A 22,847-nucleotide genomic window follows, 5' to 3' on the forward strand; every position below is an offset into this window, starting at 1 on the left:
GAAGTGCATAACTTAAAACAAACAAACAAACAGATGAATGCCTTTAAAAAACTCACTGAAAATATTTTTGATTGATTGTTTGTACCAGCTGCTTAAATTGGCAGTGCTGTTTTAGATTACAAGTAACTGAAAAATATATACTGTGTATATTTATCTATATATATATTCCTGGAGTTTGCTATAAGAAGTGCTTGGCTTAAGCATGTCTCCTTCCCTCAATACAATTAAAGAAATGAGTTAAACAGTTGAAAGTGAAAGATTTTCCCCCCAACGTAAGTTGACTTCTAGAGCAAAAAAAGTAAAAGAAAATATTGAACAACATTTGTAAATAATACCGAAATAATCCACTGAATGAAACTGCATTGTCTCTGCAGAATGCCACAGATGTCTCAAGAGTTATTAAAATATAAGTTGATCAACGCAGAGTCTGTGGTATCCAGGGAAACAGTTTGGAATCTTCATACAATTATTTGCAATATGGTGTTTACTATCTTGAAAGGTCTGTCAGTTTCCTCTCTTATTCCCCCACTGGAAAAATATAATAATTAAAAGGAGGAAGAGACATTCCTAGGTGAAATCCAAGGCATTCACTTCCTCTGCAAGTGGAAATCACCAGGCGAAAGAATAAAGCTGGGCTGTGTTGTCCATTTGTTGAATCCAGTCTGTGCTTTTCTTTTGCACCAATGACCCAGGCGGCGGCGAGGGGGTTTGTTAAATAAACGTCAAAGCTCCATTCCAAGGAAGGGAGAACTATTTAATTTTAAATGACCAGTCTAAAAAATGTATACGAAGAAACCAAAGGCCTGCACTGGCTGTGGACAGAATCCAGGGAAGATTTCCTCCATGGATTCTGAAAGGATGACATGGGGCTAACATATTTTCATTTTCTGGGACTAATTAAGGGAGCTCCTCATTGTTCATTGTCCGGTAATGGAGACTTTCGAAAGACAAAAAGGGAAATGCCTCTTTTATCTGAATAATCCTGCAGGTGATTGGAAGCTTCTTTTTTTTTTTTTCCCCCTCCCCTTCTTCCCGCCAAGGGGATATTTGCTGACTCAGCACATTGGAAGTGTGGGGCTCTTGGGTGACAGCGTGTGGGGGTAGTTTCCTGTTGGGAAGAAGGATACTTCGCTCTGTGCTGGAGCTTGGGTGGCTCGTAACGCAGTGTGTGTGTGTGGGGGGGGACCACTGGGTCGTGGGCTCTATTCACAAGCAGAGGCGACGGAGGTGACGCTGGTGATCTTGGACGAGTCATCAGACCAAGGCTGGAGGTTCTGGAGGGCGAAGAGGGAAGAGTTGTGGACACAGATGGGGTCTGCCTGGAGGGGCTGATTGATGCTTTTCTGGAAGGCCTCCTGCTGGAGCTGCATGAGGATACGGTTGGCTTGCTGTCTCTCGGCCTCCCTCTCCTCTGCAGTTTGTCGCCTGGGAGAAAACAATAATCATGAATGATTTATATCATGGTAGAGCTGCCCTGCCATGGTCAAGGCCTCACCGTGCCGGGCGCTGTACAGACATACAGTGAGAGACTCGTGGAAGGCCACAAAGCAGGGAATAGTACGCATGTCTCCTGAGTCCCAGCCCAGGGCACTAGCCACTGGACCACACTGTCTTTCCATTACCCTCCTTAAGAAAAGGGAAAGTACCAAGCAAAATCCAAAGCTTCCTTTGTGGCCATGGGTGCAGGACATGTTCTGATCAAGGCAGCTATGAACTGTCCATAGGAGCAGAGAAGACCGAGGTGGAAGAGACCTAATTAAGTTAAATCTACCCCTCCCCCCAACCCCTCCCCCTGGCCAATGCAGGATTGTTCCCAGTTCTCCAGGACTGTGCCCAGCCTACTGCAAATGACTGCAGACAGGGACCTTGGGAAATTATTCCCAAGAGGTCCCAAGGAAAGGCAGACTTCCTTCACTCACCCAGTGTCTGAGCTCCATTGGCAACAGCTTTGAGGGAAGTGACCAATTCCTTTGGTCTCCGGGGAGATCCCCTTTAGCACAGCACTCCCCCCAGCACGCACACACACACACACAGCCCCTTGCCTGGGTGCCCAGTTAGGCCCCTTGAAATAACTTTGGCCAAAACCTGAGCTCCTTTCCTTTCTCAGGCAAAACCCCATTCACTTCAGCAGGTGAGGATCTCAGGATAGAACCATGCAGAAAGTTCTGTTCCATCCCTCCAGTTGTATACACTGCAGAGAGTGGAACACCAGGGTTGGTCTGATCTCTCCTGGAAACCATGTGGCCTACTGTGGATCTCAGGTTACAGTGTCTGTGGATGGGCTCAACTCACTATCCTTCCAGTTACTTTTCACTATGTTCCCCCCAGGGCTAGCCAGACAGAGAAAATCAAGCAGGACAGCTGGAAGTTCACTGAGTCAAATGGAAACCAGGACTAGTCGGTCCTCACCCCATTGTGCCGCTTGGTTCCATGCCACTGTCTCCCCCCTTTGGAGTATCTGGCGTGGAAAGGACTATATATATATGAATGAATCAAAGGCCCCGGGAAAACATGTACCACCGAGTTTAAGTTTTCCTGGTATATTAGGCCTTTGTGTTTTCCATATGAGGTCCAGAATGGCTCCCTTTAGGGGCTATCCGGGTATGAAAAGCAGAGGCATTTCGTCTGCCTATCCACCCTGTGTCAAAAATCAGCCAACAAAAATTCCTTCCCTCTCTGCTATTTCTCTGCTTCGCTGGTGGTAATTACCAGATTTGTGGCCTTATCTGTCATTTTTCTGGCTCTGTACTGATCCTTCACACTTTGTAATGCATTGTTTTAAAATCAATTTATAATGAAACTACTGTTTGTTTGGGTTTTCTTTTGCTATTGATCCCCTGAAAGGTTTCAGTTCATAACCCATTAGAGTTGAAAAAAAAATAAGTTGCTGGGTTATCTGTGGGAAATTGGAGTCCTGCCGGCTGTAGAAAGTTCAGGGACTCCAAGCAGATTCTCAGCTCAAATACAGTGGAATGTTATTGACAAGAGTCACTGCATGTATATTTCACATCTACAAAGAGCATGAAATATACATTTTTTATCTGATCTCCTCTGTTTCCTCCCTGACCAACGCTGCTTAATTCATCCGGCATTATTTATTATGTAGCTGAGTCAATGTGTTATTTCATTCGGGAAAAGCAGTTCTGAGGCACGGTTGTTATTAAAGACACGGTGCAAAATAAGTTTGGCTGGCACTAATTTCTTGACAACTGTCAGGTCATAGCTTCATGGGATCCGAGACAGCCCTGTAACCTTCTTCTCTGACTTCAAAACAACCACCACCACCAATACCTGCCGTGTTAAAACAGGACAAAATTCAACGTCTGCAGCCAATTATTTTCTGAATAAGAGGCAAGGAAAGAATTGCATAAATAATATACGAGTTTTCCTTCCACAGCAAATTTACTCTTGATGCATATTTAATACTGTTTTGACTTCATCGAGAAATGTAACGCAGCCGCCTTTATAATTAGTGGTAACCGATTATTAATTTCACACTGGGACATTATTCTCAGTTAACACAGTTCGCAGCAAAAAAAAGAACCCCAAAAAATCATTTTTCAAACCCAGAGAGAAATAAATACCGCACGGTGTAAAAACACCAGGATCCAGGCAATTTATTTAAATATTGCAACGGAATGGCAACATATTAGTAATAATCATTTACTACAGGCCATTGCCTTAATTGCAAATATGTAAATTATGGAAGACCTCCCCCCAGCAGGAATATGAAGTGTCTAGCCAGGGGCCCTGCCCTACCCTGCTCCGATGGGAGATTTTCAGGGCGATCAGGATCAGCACCTAACGCAGTAAAGGACACGGGAGCGATCATATGGGATTTTTACCCGTGTGAGGCTTTAAGGATCGGACCCTATATCACTGTAGGCCCCGATCCAGCTCCCCTTCTACTCACCGAGCGCTTTCCCCGTTGATTGCAAAGGTTCAGGATTGAACGTGACCGAACGGGATTCGGTGACAGTGATTTGTTCCCTGTTACGTGACGCGCTGGCAAATCGCACCGTTGCTGCCCTTTGGAAACGTCCTTCGGACCCCATATCGATCTCATTCCCCTACAGTAACAGCCCCTTCCCCGCGCTGCCAGACCCCACCGCTCAAGGACTGGCCCTGACTTCACAGGTCTCTTCACTGTCCCCAGCAGGAGGCTCTGGGGTTAGAATTAAGCATTATTAAGGCAATTACCTGGTGTATGCAACAACTGTCCGGGTACATACAACTCCGGCGCTTGTCCCCTTTCGGATTCCCACTCCTATTAAATAGCTTCCCATTGTAGGACTTGTAGACTTGCCGTTACATCAGAGCGCTAGAGCCCTGGTGGCTTGTGGTTTATATATATTTTGTTTGCTTCACATGATCAGAGAATGTGAGTCTATATTTAACTTTTTTTATCATTCACGTCTTTTCTGTTTCCCTTCTGGGGCCGCAAAAACTATTCCCTAGCAGTTGTGCAGTGAATACACCACTCTCCAGCGGCATGGTTGTGTAAGAGAGATTGAAAGCTATTCCATCGTCTACCAATTCCAATCCTAACTCCTGGAGCTGACAACATACAATAATTGACTTTAGACTCCTGGAGCTCGGAACACAGGAGGAGTTATTTCATACTCGATGCGCTTTCATTAAACCTCGTGTATTTATTGAAACATCTGTCTTCCAATTCCTTTCGGCACATCCTAGCAAAAGCGGTTGTGTACAATTCTCGCGCTAAACATTATATATAATCTCCTATATTTGTCTATTTTTACCCGAAAACTCACCTCTATCTGTCTGTGGCATTTCCCCCATTAATGCTAGCAGAAATCTGACTTATAGCAAGGAAGGGAAAATGGATTTTTAACCGCGTAGCGTTACTGTGCATGAAGGATTTTTAAAAGCAAATTGAGATCAATTTATTCTAAATCAGAGCTGATTGCTTGTGGATTATAAATAGCGTTGTGCAATGTATACAAGATGATTTTTAAAAAACCCAAGCAGACAGTATATTTTGTTTTGCGGAGGACTTGAGGATGTAACCCTCTACTCCTTTAAAAATCAAGTCAATAATACTTCAGAACTCCACATTAGAGATTTCAAACCATTATCTACAAAAACTTCCTTTTTAACAATGGTTATTGTCACACCCTTTCTTGGCTGGTACTGTACATTGGAGGGTAAGTAAAGAAAACAAGACGGGTTTCATTTCTTAAATGGCCTTTGTGTAACTACAAAACCCCAATGGGATTTGTTCAAAGTTAACCCCCCTCGCTTTTAGCATATCCAGTCCCTTCAAAGACTTCCAAGTCTACCCCCAGTTCATTTCCCCAGCACTTCCAGGACTGCTGGGGCTTTTCAAATAAACATCAACTCATATTGCTGTCTTTTTAGGGCACGGTACTGAAATCCACAATCCCTTATTACTAATCTAAATGTTCTGGTTGCTGGTGTGAAAATGAATAGCTCAATTCATACCCTCATGACACATGGGGAATGGCTTATGGCAACATCCACTCCCTTTAGACACTCTAGAAAGAGTCCCTGACGTGAGACAATTCTATTCTATTGCCACGTGGCCCAGGACAAGAGTTTTTCTCCTTATGCCCCTTTACGCGAGCCGAATTAATTCATAAAACGCTACATTTACAATCACATAGACATGTAGGTACACACAGGCGCTTTTCGATCCGTACAAATAGTCACAACAGAAAAAATAAAACAGAACAAACACCCTCAAAGGCCATAGAGTCAAAATGACATGCTAGATTTTGTACATTTCCTTCTCCTCCGAAGTGTTTACAACTCCCCCAAATACACCCCACAGATGCCTTTTCACAGTAAAAATTGCCTCCCCATTGGGTAGCCTCATTTTTTAAAAATGAAACATAATTTCATTCGGGTTTTTCTCCTCCGGAAATGGTTTTCCATTATTATTGGCCCGTATTGTTCCCTGTATAAAACTACCAGGGCAGTTTTAAGCCAGTTGGAAGACAAGGGTTACCCTGAGACGGACTCGGGGGAAGATCATTAGCTGGTATAAATTGCCTTAGCTCTGGGGGGAGTAGAGAGAGTCCATCAGAAATCCACTCCCAAACAGTTGCATTGATTGTTGGTAGGCCATGAATATATATATGAAGGGGGCCTATTTTTCTCACAGGTCAGATGGACAGAACTGCTGGTGTTTGGGGACACCCGTCTCCTGCGTTTAATACCATATGTACTTTTTAAAGCACTAAACCCAAAGGATCCCTCCAAAGAGAGAGAGAAAACTGGTGTCGGAAACACCTCCTTGAACCAAAATCAACAAGGAGTCCTTGTGGCACCTTAGAGACAATAACAACAAGGAGTCTGGTGGCATCTTAAAGACTAGCAGATTTATTTGGGCATAAGCTTTCCTGGGTAAAAACCTCACTTCTTCAGATGCATCCAAAGAAGTGAGGTTTTTACCCACGAAAGCTTATGCCCAAACAAATGTGTTAGTCTCTAAGGTGCCATGAGGTCTCCTGGTTGTTTTTGCTGATACAGACTAACGCGGCTGCCCCTCTGAAATCTTCCTGAACCAAGTTTATCCACTTGTCCGGATCCCAACGGAGTCATCTCCACTCCACTTCACTTCTGCTACAGCACGTGGCCAGGTCACTGATCCGGAGTGATCAGCGCTGACCAGCTCACCCAAGGGTAGACACCTCTCTCGTGCTGTGGGGTTTGAACGGACATCTGCGTGTGTGTGTCCCTCCCATCAGCGCTCATTTCAACCGAACCAATGCCTCGGGCGACCACAAAACTCCCCCTCCCTCGGGCTAAGCCCCCGACTTTGCTCAACACAGCGGTGTCCCCTGTGCAATGCAGCCGGTCCTCGTGCCCAGAACCGCAGGCTCGGATTATTTTCACATTCAAACGGGCCTGGCAGTTTCCTCCAACGGGACAAAAGCTCCGATTCTGAAACCATTTAAAGGGCAGCGGCCTGCGAGGAGAGACCCAACCCCACACCCTGAGAGGGCAAACCTCTGTCACCCACACACAGATCAACACCCGGGGAATAGCCCCGAGCTGTGCCTGCGCGGTAATAACCACATCGACGCGCAATAACACAACGCACACCAGACAATGCACAGAGAGGCACGTCCTAAAGGAAGCAAACCCCAGACACTGGGCAAAGACAATAGACACAATCACACACCAGACCCCAAATACCCCCCCCCCCATCAAACAAAGAGCGCGCGCGCACACCCCGGAGGAGGGGTTTGCTTCTCACCTCCATTTTGTCCTCCTGTTCTGGAACCAGGTCTTCACCTGGGCATCTGTCATCTTGAGGGCCTTGGCCAGGGCGGCCCGCTCGGCCGAGGCCAGGTACTTCTGCCGGTGGAACCGCTTCTCCAGCTCGCAGATCTGCAGCCGGGTGAAAGACGTCCGGGGTTTCTTTTTCTTGGGCGGCGTCCGGTTCTGGTAGGGGTGACCTATACGGCGTGTTACAGTGAAGGGTGAGAGGGCCACTGGGGTGGGAGACGGGGCGAGGGGTGGGGGTGAGGGGGGCAAAGAAGCAAGCAGCAAAATATCAGGAGGGGTCCACAAGCCATAGCAGAGACAGACACACAGAGAGAAGGTGAGGCTAGTGGGCAGAGCCTGGCCTGGGGTGCGGGGGGGGGGGAGGGTTACCAGGGCCCATGCTGCCCTGAGCTATAGCTGCTAATAGCATGCTGCAAAGCACCCCCCCCCTAACCTTCCCCAGCAATAAACACCCTCTCTGCCAGGGCCTGATCAGACACAAACATCCCTCAGCCCAGAACCCTACCACGGCACACCCGGCTCTCACTGGGGGGGGGGGGGGGGGTGTTAGTAATGCGCGGTGGGAAGATGCCTGGTGCTGCTAGAAGAGCCCAAACAGACCGGGAAAGGCCCCACCGGGGCGGGGGGTGGGTGAACAGTGATCAATTCGCTGCAGCACCCAGGGGTGCCCAGCCGGAGGTAGTTCAGGGGCACGGTTTGCCTGTCATCGCGACGGGGAGCGTGGGCAGTTTCTCAAACTAGGGAACTTGATTGACTCGGTCAGTCCAGACGCTCAGAGAGCTGCCTTGGGAAGAAGTCGGTGTCAGACGCGTGTTTAAAATACAGCTCTGTGCGTTTGTTTATTTCATGTAAAGAGGAACACCCCCACCGAGAAAGTTCCTGGATTGCTCTGAACGTGACAAATCCGATTAATGGCATTAGCAACAAAAACACGGGCTACTGGGTTAAGAAAGTGAATGGGGAGGGGGGAGGGGGGCGATTCTTTGTGGAATGAATCATCTCTCTGAAATTGACAGATTTCCACAATTCAGATTTGCTTTAGTCCATGGTGTATATATGAAGGTGATTTTTTGTCTGTTTTTTTGTTGTTGTTTTGTTTTGTTAAATCCTTTTGGTCGCGCTGTTTAATCCAATTAATAAAGTATCTGCCATAACTGATCATCTATTTCCCCTGAATTAGGACTGACCGCACCCACAGGATTCTCTTTAAACATGAATATCCGACCTCGTCCTGATGTAAAATTAAGTTTACAATCTGATCCTGCACCAACTGCCACGGAGCACAAACGCGTGTTTACTTCCCGCCTTTCTCACTATATTCAGCCGCGGGAATCGCTGGAGTGGAGCGAAATCATTTCGATGGGAGGCTCATAAATGCAGAAACGGCTCCTGGAATTAGCTTTGCTGTTTATTAACTTGTAGCTGTTTTTATTAGTTGCGGAATAACATCTCTAGGCCTGCACGGAAGTGAGGTACTAGGGTATCGCCCATTCCACAGAGAAGATAGAAAAACACTATTATTAGAGCGATCTAAAATGTCTTCTGTCTACATATATTTCCGTCTACTTCTCGGCAGGGCCTCTTACCCCTCTCGCTCGCTCCCGTTTTGACCGTCCCTTTCCGAGACAGCGCAGAGAAACGTACGCCCTACTCCCTGTTCCGGCACAACATAAATAGGCTGGGACGTAATGGCAAAATACAGGCCCCTAAATCTTTCAGAGCACCTAGACTGTTCTGAAGCTAAACAGTACCTTCCTTCCACACGGCAGAGGAAACTCAGATGAGAGGGGAACATTTGCTGTAAATTTAAGGCAAAACGGCCTTTTGTGATAGTTGCCTAATTAGGATCTATCATGCATTTAACTCCCCCCCCCCCCCATTACTACTCATAGATCTAGTGGCCAGAGCACATGGCAAAGCGTTATTCCAGTGCAAACAGTACACCCCACATGGACTAACCTGTCCCCCGTTTCTAACAGTTAGACAGTCTCCGTCTCGAATTGCTGAGTTTAATTCTCAGCAGTAATAATAACTAATAATACTACGGGAGGGATTTTGTCTCTGGGAAGCCCTTGTGTATAGCGTTTCTCCACTGACATTTCTAGGTGCAGTCATCTGTCTTTAACCAGCCTAATTCTCCACCTCTTGCAGTTATAGTTTATTATATCCCCGGTACCCACTCAGGAAAAAGTTCCACTCGTGGCCAGGAGAGTTTGGCCCGTGTAATAGTAATAAAGGTAAAATATTCTGCAATTCTAAAGAGGCCTTTCATCCGAGGATCTCCAAGCGCTCTCGAAACAATGATTAAATTAAGACTTAGTCCCCCTGGGAGGTAGATAAAGACTTCATTCGTTTGTATTTTTAATTATATGAGTAAATTGGTATCAAATCAAAATTAGATTTAAAAATAATCCCTCCAGTGGATCACACTGGAAAGTATAAATTAACCAGGAGCTGCTTTAAAGGGGACGGATTGTTCCCATTTTACAATTTCTCTGCCGTTTCAACACACTCAGTTTGGTGGCGGATTCGCTGCCCAGTTCACACCCGAACAGTCCTCCCGCCGCCCACTAGACACTGCTTTGGGTCTGGGGGGTAAACCCCTGGATCCGAAAGTGAACCGAAGGAGCAGCCCTTAAATCTATTGCTCGGCCCTGCCGGTGGAAGCCGCGTTGTCTGTTCATTATTATATGATGCATTAGGCTCGCTTGGGAACTGCAAAAACACAGTTTCGCCGAGGAAATTGACATTGACCCGTAATCTTCACTGAAGAAAAACGAGGACAAAAACTTGTTAAAAATCATAGACACATGAACTTCCTTTTGGAGCCTCGACATCATTAAATGAGAGAACTCCAGTTCCCTCCTCTCGGTGCTTGCCTGTTATTAGAGCCAACAAATGAACTATCCTTCCCGCAATAATGTGCCTGCATTAAACGCCTCAATTTAAAAACAAATCCGCGCGTAGCCTTCTCCTTCCATGCGAAATTACGGATAAAAACAAACAAACAATCGATTCTTTTCCGAACCAAACCCCCCTGAAAATCTGAGCCCGAACAAACTTTTGCAACTATTTTAGGGGCGAGTTTAAAGGAATTAAATGTCGCATCCATTGTTAATTTCCTGTTATTATTAGACCCTAACCGCTCCCTTAGTCAAATCCAATCTGTACTAATGACTGATTCATTTCTCAACCCCGCTCTCCCTTGGCTATCTTCGCACCCAATAGCCAAACTGCACTTGGGGAATGGTCGCAACCCCCCGGTAATTAATAAATAATCCCGTTCAGGCGGATTCACCACCGGGATCACGGATTGCGGGGCATCCTTTGATATTAGTATTTCTGTCCTCCTCGGCCTCATTACTGTCTGCCTCAGTGGCTGGCCCGGGACTAATTCTCTGTGCCCGTTGCTCGGAACCTGTAGAGCGGGGCCGGGGTCTTGGTGACCACCCCGGAATCAATGGATCCCCCGGCCAATCCCGGCCGCTTGCAAAAGGCAGCGAGGGGAGGCCAGGGGACAGCTCTGTCGGTCGCGGCGGGGAGGGGACCTGCTGTCTCTCCCCAGGTGGGCCAGGCAGAGCGGTGGTGGGGACCCGACAGGCGCGGGCAGAGAGGCAGGCGAGCCGGGCTGCAGCGCGCTGGGAGCCGGGACGGGACTCACCTGTGAACCTGTCTTTCGTGTATCGCCTGTTGCTCTCCATCCAGGGGAAAGTGAGTCCCGTGAGGTTGTTCATGGTGTTCACCGAGGGCACGGTGGGCATCCCGGTGGAGAGGGGCTGGTGCCCCCCGCCAGCCAGCGGCCTGTGCGCCGGCACCCGGATCACGCCCCCCGCCGAGCTCAGGCTGTTCCCGTTCATGGCCACCCCCATGTTGACGTTGTAGGAGCCCGGCAGGGAAGCCATGCTGCAGGCGCCCGGGTAAGCCCCGGCCGAGCCGCCGTTCGCCCCGTAGCTGCCCGTCATGGTGTTGTAGGCGCTGCTGACGATGCAGCTCAAGCCGTAGTCGGAGGAGTCTTGCAGCCGGGAGCCGGAAATCATGCAGCTGCCTTGGTCCGGGTTGTTGAGGATCTGGTCGATTCCAAAGCTGATGGGCTCGGCGTGGTTCTGGTGGAGGTGGTGAGCCCCTATATGATCCATGCTGCCGCTCCTAATCCCCCTACACAACAGAAAAGGTGGGGCCCCTGCTCCAGGCCAGGGCCGGATCAGGGAAGAGATTTACACCGCGTGCCGCTCCGGTTTCGCTTCGCTTCTCCCCGAAGCCTCCGAGGAGGCTGGAAGTGGGGGAAAAGACGGGCTGGAAAGAAGCGAGAGCGGAGATTTGGGAGAGAATGGGTGAGTGCGAGCGCGCGTCTGGACTCTGCCTCGGCTGCGAGGGCATCAATCATGTTATCAAAAGGCCTGCTGCTTCTAGGCCCTGGGTCTCCATTGGCTGGATCCTGAGAGCAGCTGAGTGAATGACAGTCAGGGGAGAGAGAGAGAGAGAGAGAGAGAGAGAGAGAGGAGAAAAGGAGTTTCGTTCAGAACCCAAAAAAACCAGGCTAGCCAGAGCCTTATAAAGTCAAGTCACCCCAGCTAAGGCGCAAAGGAGGCAGCCTGCAACTGCCGGCCGTTTCTTTGTGCAATCGACTAGTTCACGTTTTCTCTAATCACCCACAGACCCCCGCCCCCCCCTCTGGTGTAGTTCTCGTCCCTCCCACCCAGCCCTGGGAGAGGGTCACGGACACGCGGGCCTTCCCGCCACCACGTGAAACAGCCGCAGGTATTTCGCTGCCATTGTGCAAAGCACCTCGTGCCCAGACAAAGAAGGTAAAAGCTTAAACGGCGCTGGAGTTGCAATGGCTGGGCGAGAAGGGCTGGGGGGGTTGGGGGGGGCTCCTTTCTTTTTCCAAAGTCTGAGGAGCGGAGGGGTCAGAAATATGTAAAACTGAGCGATCTCGTGCCTGGATCGCTGTCCCTGTAGACACCCGCTCTCCAGTATTGTATTCGGTATTTAGATTTTCATATAGAAATCTGCTGTTGTTTGTAGAAATCTAAATACAGAACAAAATATTAGGCAGAAGACTTACAAAGGAGATAGATAGATAGATAGATAGATAGATAGATAGATAGATAGATAGATAGATAGATAGATGGGGTGGATGGAGATAGATAGATCGATAGATAGATGGGGTGGACGGGGATAGATAGATAGATAGATAGATAGATAGATAGATGCTGGGTGTGTATGGAGATAGATTTGTTCTTGGAAATCTACATACATAATACAATATGAGAGCGGATGTACAGAGGATATATATAATATCATGTGTCGTTTGTATAAATAGAAATAAATAATTCATATTATATGTAAAATGTTTATCTCGGGCACCCACGATTTACTGTAGAAGTGACTCGCCTTTCCCTTCTGTAACTAAATTATCAATCCGATTATTTACACCCTAACCATTACCCCGGGACTCCCAGCTGGGACCCTGCGGAGTGAGGGGTAATAGAAAGATTTCATCCCACTGGATACATGAAGATGGACCCCAAACCAATGCTTCCTTGATTTGAGTGAATCAGTCATATGTGCCAACCTCTGCGAATAACCCAAAGAAGAGGGGTACACAGCTAAACCCCACTGGGCTTGTGCTGACTATGGGGATCGCTTGAATGCTACTTGTACAGAGATTGTAAGTGCCGCCACACGGGGAGGTGGGAGAGCGAGTTCTGAAGGCGACTTTTGGCAATCAAAAGCACGTGTGTAAGTAGTTCAAAGCGAGTCCCCTGTTTGGGTCGACCCAAACGCAAAGGCAGCTCCAGCGGGCTAAACTCACTGCAGCCAGCCAGAGGCGTCCGCCAGCGGTTCCCTGGGCATTTTTAAAGCCATTCTGTCCCCAGGCTGCTCCCGACCTGCTGGCTGGCCAAGCTCAACAATCACCGGCTTTCGTATGAGCCAGGAAAGGGGCCCAGGCTTTTTTGCATTTTCCGAAGCGCCTCTCTGCAGACGGCTAGTCCCGGGCCATCTGCCTCCTACCCCAGCGCCTGCTCATTGACAGCGATCTGCGTAAGGGGGTAATTGTAATGGGACTGGACGTGTTTGCCCACGGAGCGCGTGTTATTAACGTGGCCGTCCCAAGCCGGGGATCTCCGCACTCGAAGGGATCCACCCTGGATCCCCTTTGGACACCAGCTGTCCCCTCCCAGCGGCTGGGATCTCCGCAGCTCGAGAGAAGGGGTTTCAGACCCTGGCTTCTCCCGGGGCCAGTTGTTGCTGTGAGTTGAGTCTTGTCCGTGAGACGGTCCCGCTTGGCCAAGGGACATTGAGTTTGCTTTTCCGGGCAGCAGATCTAATCAACCTGGCTACAGACTCGCCCCTGGGCTCGGGATGTCTATTGGGTTGAAATGGCCAGCGCGTAAAGTGAGACCCTTTTGCGCCAAAGCCAGGTAAAACTACACGCAGCACCCCCCTCTCACAATGATTGTGTCTCTCGCCCACACAGAATTAGTCCCTCACACACACACCAGCGGACCGTTGCACTGAAACACAAACTCCAGCACAACTTTTTTTCCCAAACAGAAAGAAGATCTCGGGTAGGACAGCTTTACATCGGCTTCCAAATGGGACAGGAGCGTTAGGAACCTTAACAAAATTACCCCAATCAGTTCTGCGCCACCGCCAATTCATCAGAGACAGTAGGGCCTGATTGATGGATTGATTTTTGTAAAGTATAATTCACTACAGACGTTGAGATGCTTTCCCTTAATGGCACAGGCACAAACCTGCATTGTTCCTGACGCACAGACATGCATTGTCCCTAACGCACACCCCATCCAAATACTCTTCCGCTTGGATGAGTAGGGAGGAAACTATTTGCAGTCAGAACTATTGGGCCCTGCTCTTAATCCCATTGCAGTCTATAGGAGTATTACCTTGGATGGTAAATCCTGACTCTCTCTCTCTCTCTCTCTCTCTGTGTGTGTGTGTGTGTGTGTGTGAGAGAGAGAGAGAGAGAGAGAGAGAGAGAGAGAGAGAGAGAGAGAGAGAGAGACCCCATGCATGCGGGCTTTATATTCATAGACCTAATTCCTACAACCTTGCAATCATCCGTGGAATAAATTGCCTGGGGGGGGGGGCTTCATAGACTCTTCACCAGCCCTCTGCCCACAATCCTTCGGATATCAAAACTCTGAGCGTCTTTCAAATAGCCCCCATTTGTACCACTTGCAAACTAACCTCCCATACAAAGACACACACCCCTTTGTGTCCAGATGTGGCATTCCCCCTAAAATATCGCGGCCGACCCACTGCCCTGTGCATTCTGGGGCGGGGACAGCTTCAAACTTTGATATGGCCCAAACCAGCAGGGCGAAACCACCGTGTTACCCCATAAAAGAGAGGGGGCAAGACCTGCCCCTAGAATGCGCACATCTTGATTTGCAGAAAACACTGTTTAGAACCTTTTTAGAAGTGGTTTTTGTTTTGTTTTTGTTTGAGTATTACGGGTATTTTTCTCTCTCTCCCGATGGCCCCCTACAGCAAGACTCCTGGGGATCCGGCAAATAGCCGGGGGAAGGAAAACGAAGGTCAAGAGCGTGCTAACCATACCGAGTGTATGCAAAGTGACTTTTCTGTCCAAGAGGTGGCATAACCCGACCCCAAGTTCTAACGACATCCCGGGGAAGGGTGGACTTGGCATGTCCATCAGCAGGTTGGGAAGCGTTACAATCAGGGCTACTGCTACTGGCATCTCCGTGGGATTATTTTTTTAATCTGCTCTGGCAGCCCATAACCCTGGCCATGTCTGATGGGGGCCTCGCCACCGCTGGCCAGGTCCTGGTGACCTCCGGCTTGGATCACTGCTCCATGGACCTGACCCAAAGCCCATTGAGATCAATGGGAATTTTCCCACTGGCTTCAGCAGGCGTTGGGCCCTGGATGGGGCCCCTTTGGAGAGCTATAATGAGATGCTCTGGCTGGGGGAGAATAAGGGAAGCATCTTTGAGTCTCTGTGTGGACTGATTGCCAGCTACACACCCAACTGCTTCCCTCCTTGGGGCTGGGCTTTGCCCTAGAATTCATTGGGTCCGAGGCCCCAGATTTCACCCGTGGGTGCTGCTGGACTCGAGGCAAGATGCGAGCTCCATCTGTTCTCTCCGAGGCCTTTTTTGCTTGGAGCAGGGTGGGTGTTGGGTCGCTTCGGGTGCAAGGCGCAGGCCGGGTGGTGTGTGAGTGAGTCCTGTAGGTTCTGTTAGCCCGGGCGAGTTGATTTAGCGCGGCTCTTCGGGTTTGCCCTCGCACTCCGAGACAGTGGGATGGTGGAGATTGAAATTGGGGTTAACGTTTTTTTCCATACCTCCCCCCCAAAAAAATGTTTTCAGTGATTTCCCCCCACCCCTTCATGATGGAGGGAAAAAACTGACTTTAAAAAAAACCCCATCGACTCTAGTGCTGGGAGTGTTCATAAAACGGGGGGGGGGGGAGTGTTGAAAATAAACGTCCGGAACACGAAGGAAAAGCCAAAGCGCCGTGGCATTTCATAGCATGAGAGTTTAGCTAAAACCAGCACAGACCAGGCTGAAATCCGCGTAGAAAAGCAAATCGGCTCCCTCTTCCCGCACCTGTCCTGTTCCCTGCTATTGGGATCGAGCTGGGTCAGGTCAGGAAAGAGAGAATCTGGCGTCGGCCCCGGCCGGATCCATTTAACAATCCCACCCTCATTCTGGGCGAAACCCCGAACCCCTTGCAGGCGAAGGGAGTTCTCAACAGACTTCAGCGGAGCCGGGGTTCCCAGTCCCTGTTTTCATTGACTGCTCAGACCTGCTTTGACACCCGTCACTTCTAGTCCCGGTTATTCCCCAGGGAAGCCGTCTCAATATTTAGGAACCTTTTAGCCCCCTTGACTTTTAGACACTAATTAATAGGGGAAAGAAAGGTCCGGTTCCCAGTTTAACCAGCGCGACGCCAGATACTGCCTGCCGGAACTAGCAAGCGTGTGGAGGGGAATCAGATGCGTTTTGAGTTCAGATGGACTCAAACCGGATTAACTGGCCAGAGCCCCATCTCTGCGATTGATTTGAATGCAGAGAGCCTCACTGAAGTCAGGAGCAGAGCTGTGGTTTGGGTTGTTTTTTTTTTTTTAAGATATATCAATGTAGAAAGAAACAAATCCAGTCTTTTTGGAGCGGAGCAAAAAGAACCAGGTTGCTGCAAGATGTGCTCCGGCCTTCGCCGAATTTAGACGTTTACGCTACATTGCCTAATCCTTCCTCTCGCTCGCCACCAAAATAAACGGTTCACTTTAGAAATCTGCCTCGCTGCCTGAAAACGGGATTGCAGAACTCACGCCAGGGTTCTCAGGAGCTCGTCAGACCGTCTCAGGAGCGCAACTTACAACGTTAGGGGTAAAACTGAGCTTTCCTCTGGATTGTAGGGACCCCTTTCAAAAAAGCTTTAGTATTATACAGAACGGGACACAGGCCAACGTGTACACAAATCGAGCATGAATCTAAAACGACACCGCCAGCCAGTTTTTCCAACTATTCTGAGAGTGTTGTTTAAAGACCAACCAGCTAAAAATGACTCGCGTGAGGGTAAATTGTCCGGGAAACATATGCGGCTTTTTTTTTTTTTAGTGTTGATCGGCCAGAAAAGCAACGACAGAGATCCCAGAACCCAGATCGCCCCACCCATTGTTCCTCCCAGCAAACTTTCTGTGCTTGAAACTGACCAGATCCAGCAGCGGCATTTCCAGGGGCTACATATTTCAAATTAGAATAAGCGATTCATTACAATGGGAGAGAGTTTTCCTCTTCTAAAGTAGCAAACTATAGGCGAAGACTTTTATCAATAGCTGTGAAAAGCTAATTCATAAACACACACAATATATATATGTAATGTGTATGAAAACCCTGAAAAGGTCCTTTTTTTCTTCATGGGATTTTTCAGATAATACACTGGCGTTGCGGCGGACACGTTGTGTGTGAAAGTGTGTCTCTGTGTTGATTTGTGCGTGCGAGTGTGCTTGTGTGTTGTACGGGGAATACAATTATTTCGGGGGTCTTCTAATTTGCCCTGCAAATCTAACTTGGTCACTAGCTGTTTGCATTGTTTTAACGTTTTCTCTTCTATCCATTCATCTTCCATTCCCGATGTGTTTCCCCCACTTTTTGAAAAACACTGTTGTATTTCCTCAGAATGCAGTTCATCTGCTGACACTAAACTTTCATTTTTAAAGCTAGAAAAAAAATCGCTGGGAAATTATCGGCGTGGAACTGTAGACATTTGTTTCCAACCACGGCTTGGAAATTAAATATCCTTTGATTTTTAAATGAGTTTTCGCATTCTCGGGATGTTTTCGAGTCAGCTTTGGGTTGCCCCATGTAAACACACATCTTTTCCGATCCGATTTTCAGCGGCCCAGGTTAAACCGGGGAGGTTTTGCTGGTCTATGTGCGCGTGCATCTGTTTATCTCTATAGGATCAATCCAGATTCATCGCCTTGACATCTAACCGCTGTGAACGGAACAAAAGGAAAGCTGGCCGCTGGGAGAGCGCAGGAAAGACGGGCATTATGTCTGTTAGGAGCCAAATCACCAACTCAACAGAGTTCAAAGTCTTCAGTTGTTGCAATATTGCGCGTTGGCTGTAAAGAGAGTGGAGTTTGGGGTTTTTTTCCAAAGCCCCCTTTCTCCTGCGATCACTAATTGGGTGAGCAATTGACACAAGTTAATAATAATCTAAGAAAAATGTCTCTAAGCTTGTGCCCAAATGAGGAGTGCATTATGAAGAATTGATTTGGGGGCGCTTGGGGAACTGGCTTATTTAACAGCAAGCATTAAAGTATTAATATTTTAGATGGGATCACAGTCTGTAATTTTTTTTATGCTGGGCAATTGACCGACATTAAAATTTAATGAAATGATCTGCTGCCTAGAGTTAGAGGCTTGTCAAGCCACAGAACAGAGACCATTAGCAAAAACCTGCAGCATTTTCACTAACAGGTAAATAATTAAAAAGAAATGCTATCTTGGTAGGTCCTGAAGATTATTTAGAGATGGGCGCTGGGAGCCATTATTACAGGGGATAGAAACAAAACCTTTCCGTGGGAAATCTCGCTTTCCCATCGTTGGAGAGAAAAAAGAGGCTAAATGAAAATAGAAATTAATTGCAAGCGGTTGCAGAATGCTATGGAGATTTTACACTTCCCCAACTAAATCAATATGGAGACAATTATGATCAGAAGTAAATATGTCTTTTGCACAGCACTTCAGGATCCTCAGTCGTAGTTTAGGCGCCAGGGTGATGGGCGCAGGAGAGGTAGATTCTAAAATCAGAGATAGAATTCTTAAATTGTTGTGAGGGCTTCTGAAAATAGCGTTCGATTTTGAGACGGATGGCATTCTTCACTTATTAGATTTGTTCTGAAATGATAGACAGCCTGGAAATAATTGTTATTTATTATGAATTGAAGTATTAATCCTTCCATCATTATTAGGTTGATTCTGAAATGATGGATAAGCAGATGGGCGGGATTTTAAAATTCTTGCCAGAGAGGCGGACAAATGGCTGGGTCCTGAGATGAAAATCAGAGAGTTTATTCTTCAAGGTGGATCATTTTATAATTATGTCGCCATGTATATTCAGGCTCGGGGACTGATTTGTTATCTTGCAAAGTTACTAGGAGGGAGGCATTTCCCGCCTTCATTTTGAATGAATGCACAGGACTTATTTTAAACGTTCGTTTATGTAGCCATAAACTGCCACCCCAGCAGAATCACTGCGAGTCCCCCTCTCCCAAAGTGACCGCCCCAGCCATGTCTCCCCAGGCTATAGAATATCAGGACTTCACCAGATGGGCTAGTGCTTCGCTGATGCTAAGTGAGTGGCTGCTACTGGGGAAGGAATCATCTGTTCTGAAATGTCCTCTCTCCCCAGTCCACCCCCCTCCCCAGGAACCGCAGGGATTCCCCCCCCCCCCAAAATCAAAGTCAGTTATTGAGCGCCCCTGTCCAAAAAGCCGTCTCGAGTGTCCTGAGAGATCCTCAGCCGGCCCTTAAGTGCTAACTAAATATTTGCATTGTTGGTTTAGTCCTGTGTCAGAACCAATTGATAGCGCTTTCCGCAATGCAGCGCCCGCCCGTCGTTCATTGAAAAGATCAGGCCGCAAAAAGTTGTCATGAAACGATCCGGTCCTTCAAACGGAAGAAAAACAACTGGAGAGGGCGGGGGTGTGAAAAAATGTCACATCACGTTCTTTTTCGGGGTCGTTGTGCGTGGTAGTCAGTTACAGGTTGGATGTTCATAACCTCGTCTCTGGAACCAAACGCCCACTCAGAGCTCTCACCCCAATGAACCCCAGCGGAAACGGGTCACAGCACCGGGGGAGATTTTGGAGAACACAAAAATAGATTTTTGTTTTCGCTGCCTGGTTCATTGCTTAGGTTTACAGTACGATCGGGTATAAATATGCATCACACGCGTTCCCACAACCCTACACACAAATATTTTATTTATATACCTATACCTGCTGTGCATCTCTCTCTCTGTGTATGTCTACACACACACACACACACACACACACATACACACACACACACACACACAGATGCACAAGATATATATGTAATATTATATGTATGTTATGCATCTCTATGTGTGTGTATATATATATACAGACACACAGAGAGATGCACAACAGATGCACGATATAGATCTAAATATCTGCTGTGCATCTCTGTGTGTGTATATATATACACACAATCACTGTGTGCATAAGTGCATGCGTGTATATATATATACACACATAGAGAGAGAGGTATTCACAACAGATAAATGACACACACATTCCCACAACTACATATGTTCACACGCCCGCACTCCCCCACATACGCCCCCAAATGTGCACACCAATCCCAGGGCACAAGTCTGCAGATTTCCCCCCGCAAGCAGACGAGCGTGCAACGTGCACACAACCAGAAATCTGCACCACACTCACACCCACCAGCCACGCGTCGACTCCCTCGCGCTTCCCAGGGGCAGGGTGTCTAGGGAATTCCCCTTCGAGCGCCTCTGTCGCCATTTGGAGCCGAGCAGGAGGAGGAACCAGCCTACTTTCCCGCTGGGAACCTGGGGGCCGCCTGTGCATTAGATCGATCTCATCGGGCCCGGCAGAGCGAACGGGAACCGGGTCTGTGGGGAGCCTGCTGCAGACCGCCTCTGAGGGCTCCTGTTGGGCCCCTCTCGGGAGAAAGGGCCCTGATCCCATCTCGCCCCCTCCTGCACCGCTGGGTCGGCAGGGGATCGGGTTTCCACTCCTCCCCCACCCCCCACCTGCCTAACTTCTTGACTTCTGAACTCAGCTGGGAACCTGCTGGCGCCAGCTCCATCAGCCAAAGTCCTTGTGGCTGGGCAGAGCAGAAGCGCTCGGATGGAGGGAAAGGAGCTGATGACGGTTTCAAGAAGTTTTCCCCTAATTGCTCTCCCAGAGCTGCGGGGGGATGGGCTGGGGGGCGGGGAGCAACGGGCAGTCCCTGGCCGGCAGAGAGAAGAGATGAGCCGACACTCCTGTCAGTCACAGAGGCACCGCCCGCAGAGGCAGCCGGGCCTTGTGGGGCAGGCGGGGCTGGATGGCTGCTTGTCTCCGTGCCTCAGTTTCCCCACCTAGACACTGCTGTTTGTATTATCGTAGCTCCTATGCACCCTAGATAAGGACCAGGACTGCCCTGTGCTAGGCGCTGTACGAACCCAGAACAGCTGTGAAAGCCGGGTTTTATAATAGAAACTGTGGGCACCAATAGTGCCACTATAAGTCATTGCTGTATGCAGAGTTGTTGTAGCCGTGTGGGTCCCAGGATATTTGTATGTAGCTGTGACACTCTGAGAACCTTTCCCAGCTCTGCGGAGCTCCAACGCTTGTCTCTCTCACCAACAGAAGTTGGTCCAAGAAAACATATTCCCTCACCCACAAGTCACTCCCACGAACGGTCTTGGGAAGATCTTAGCTGCATGGTGTGACATTCTGCAACAGTCACATGTTCCCACTCTTCAGAAAAAAGCAACAGAGTCCTGTGGCACCTTGAAGACTAAGGTGCCACAGGACTCTTCGTTGCTTTTTACAGATCCAGACTAACACCGCTACCCCTCTGATACTTGACACCACTCTTCAGAGGAACTTTTACCTGTTCCTAGTCCACTTCCATCTCTTCCTTTTTGGTTTGTGTCTCCATCGCCACTCCTAGCAGGACACTAAATCCTGAGGAAGAACTGCCCTGGCATGGACATCATCAGCTCAATTTGCCTTTGATCTATAGATTCTTTATTTTTGGGAGCGGGCATGAGGACAGACCAGGAAACTCACTGATGAATTAGTAGATGCAACATGCAGCTACAGTACAGTGCCTATATTTGCTTAGAACGGCCCATCCATTCTCAGCTCAGGAAGCCCTGCCCCATCTGAGGCCTATTTAATGAGCCTTTACACCTTCTGATAACTGCATTGAGCGGTAATCAAAGCTTGTCCCTTCAACAGCTTTTTCTTATAAGGGGAATTGGATGTCTCGGGGATTGGGAACAGCACAAAGAGCTTTTACCTATAGATCACTGGTTGAGGAACACAAGGAGTTTCACAGACATTAAGGCCAGAATGTTAGATCTAGTCTGACCTGTAGATCACAGGTCACCAACACCACCTAGCTACCCCTGTACTGAACCCAGAGACTTTAGTTAGACTGAAGCATTTCAGTCTTTAGGACACTAATCTGTGAGCCACAAGAGAAACTACAAGGAGTCTGGTGGCACCTTAAAGACTAACAGATTTATTTGGGCATAAGCTTTCGTGGGTAAAAGCCTCACTTCTTCAGATGCATAGAGTGAAAGTTACAGATGCAGGCATTATATACTGACACATGGAGAGCAGGGAGTTACTTCGCAAGTGGAGAACCAGGGTTGACAGGGCCAATTCAATCAGGGTGGATGTAGTCCACTCCCAATAATAGATGAGGTGGTGTCAATTCCAGGAGAGGAAAAGCTGCTTCTGTAATGAGCCAGCCACTCCCAGTCCCTATTCAAACCCAGATTAATGGTGTTAAATTAATTCAGGAGAAACTGAGATGCTACCAGTGGCTGAGGCCCCACCAGATGCTCAGATGATCCCAGCATTGGAGCCAGGCCCCAGGCTGTAGAGGAAACTGAAAATATCCCAAGGTTCCAACCAATTGGACCTGGGGAACAATTCCTTCCTGACCCCAAATTGCGTGATCGGAATGACCCTTCTCATGGGAGCAAGGCATGCCAGCCAGGCATCTAGAAAGAATATCCTCTGGAACATCTCAGGAGCACCAGTCCACCCTGTCCTGTGTGGCCAGGCTCTGATGCGTCTGGGGAAAGCAAACACCTCCCACTCCCCACCCCACCCCATCCCACTCCACACACAGAATACACTTGGCCAATATCTGGAGGTCAGGGGAAATCCTTCCTGATCCCAGCAAGCAACAAACTGAAGCATGAGAGTTGATTATATCCATGTCTTAAATACTTAGCTGCAAATGTTATGAGCGTGTTGCGGGCAATGCAAGCAATTGCCATCGTAG

The 22,847-nt window shown here is 48.3% G+C and overlaps 1 protein-coding gene across 1 annotated transcript; it reads right to left on the minus strand.

Annotated features, from left to right (window-relative positions):
• Positions 1-1,202: 1,202 nt before the first annotated feature.
• On the minus strand, positions 1,203-11,414 carry TLX1 (T cell leukemia homeobox 1). The gene is made up of 3 exons (XM_065408506.1): positions 10,940-11,414; positions 7,247-7,448; positions 1,203-1,425 (listed from the first exon to the last, which is right to left on the minus strand). Exons 1-3 carry the CDS (start codon positions 11,412-11,414, stop codon positions 1,203-1,205), a joined length of 900 nt encoding a protein of 299 aa, XP_065264578.1.
• Positions 11,415-22,847: the final 11,433 nt, after the last annotated feature.

This window comes from Emys orbicularis, chromosome 7, assembly GCF_028017835.1.
Source record: "Emys orbicularis isolate rEmyOrb1 chromosome 7, rEmyOrb1.hap1, whole genome shotgun sequence".
Classification (NCBI taxonomy): Eukaryota; Metazoa; Chordata; order Testudines; family Emydidae; genus Emys; species Emys orbicularis.

Excerpts from the sequence above, each read along its gene's own strand:
- TLX1 (XM_065408506.1), bottom strand. The coding sequence starts at position 11,414 with ATGGATCATATAGGGGCTCACCACCTCCACCAGAACCACGCCGAGCCC. Across the intron at positions 7,449-10,939 it reads CACGAAAGACAGGTTCACAG|GTCACCCCTACCAGAACCGG; the intron begins GTGAGTCCCGTC and ends CACGCCGTATAG. Across the intron at positions 1,426-7,246 it reads AACAGGAGGACAAAATGGAG|GCGACAAACTGCAGAGGAGA; the intron begins GTGAGAAGCAAA and ends GTTTTCTCCCAG.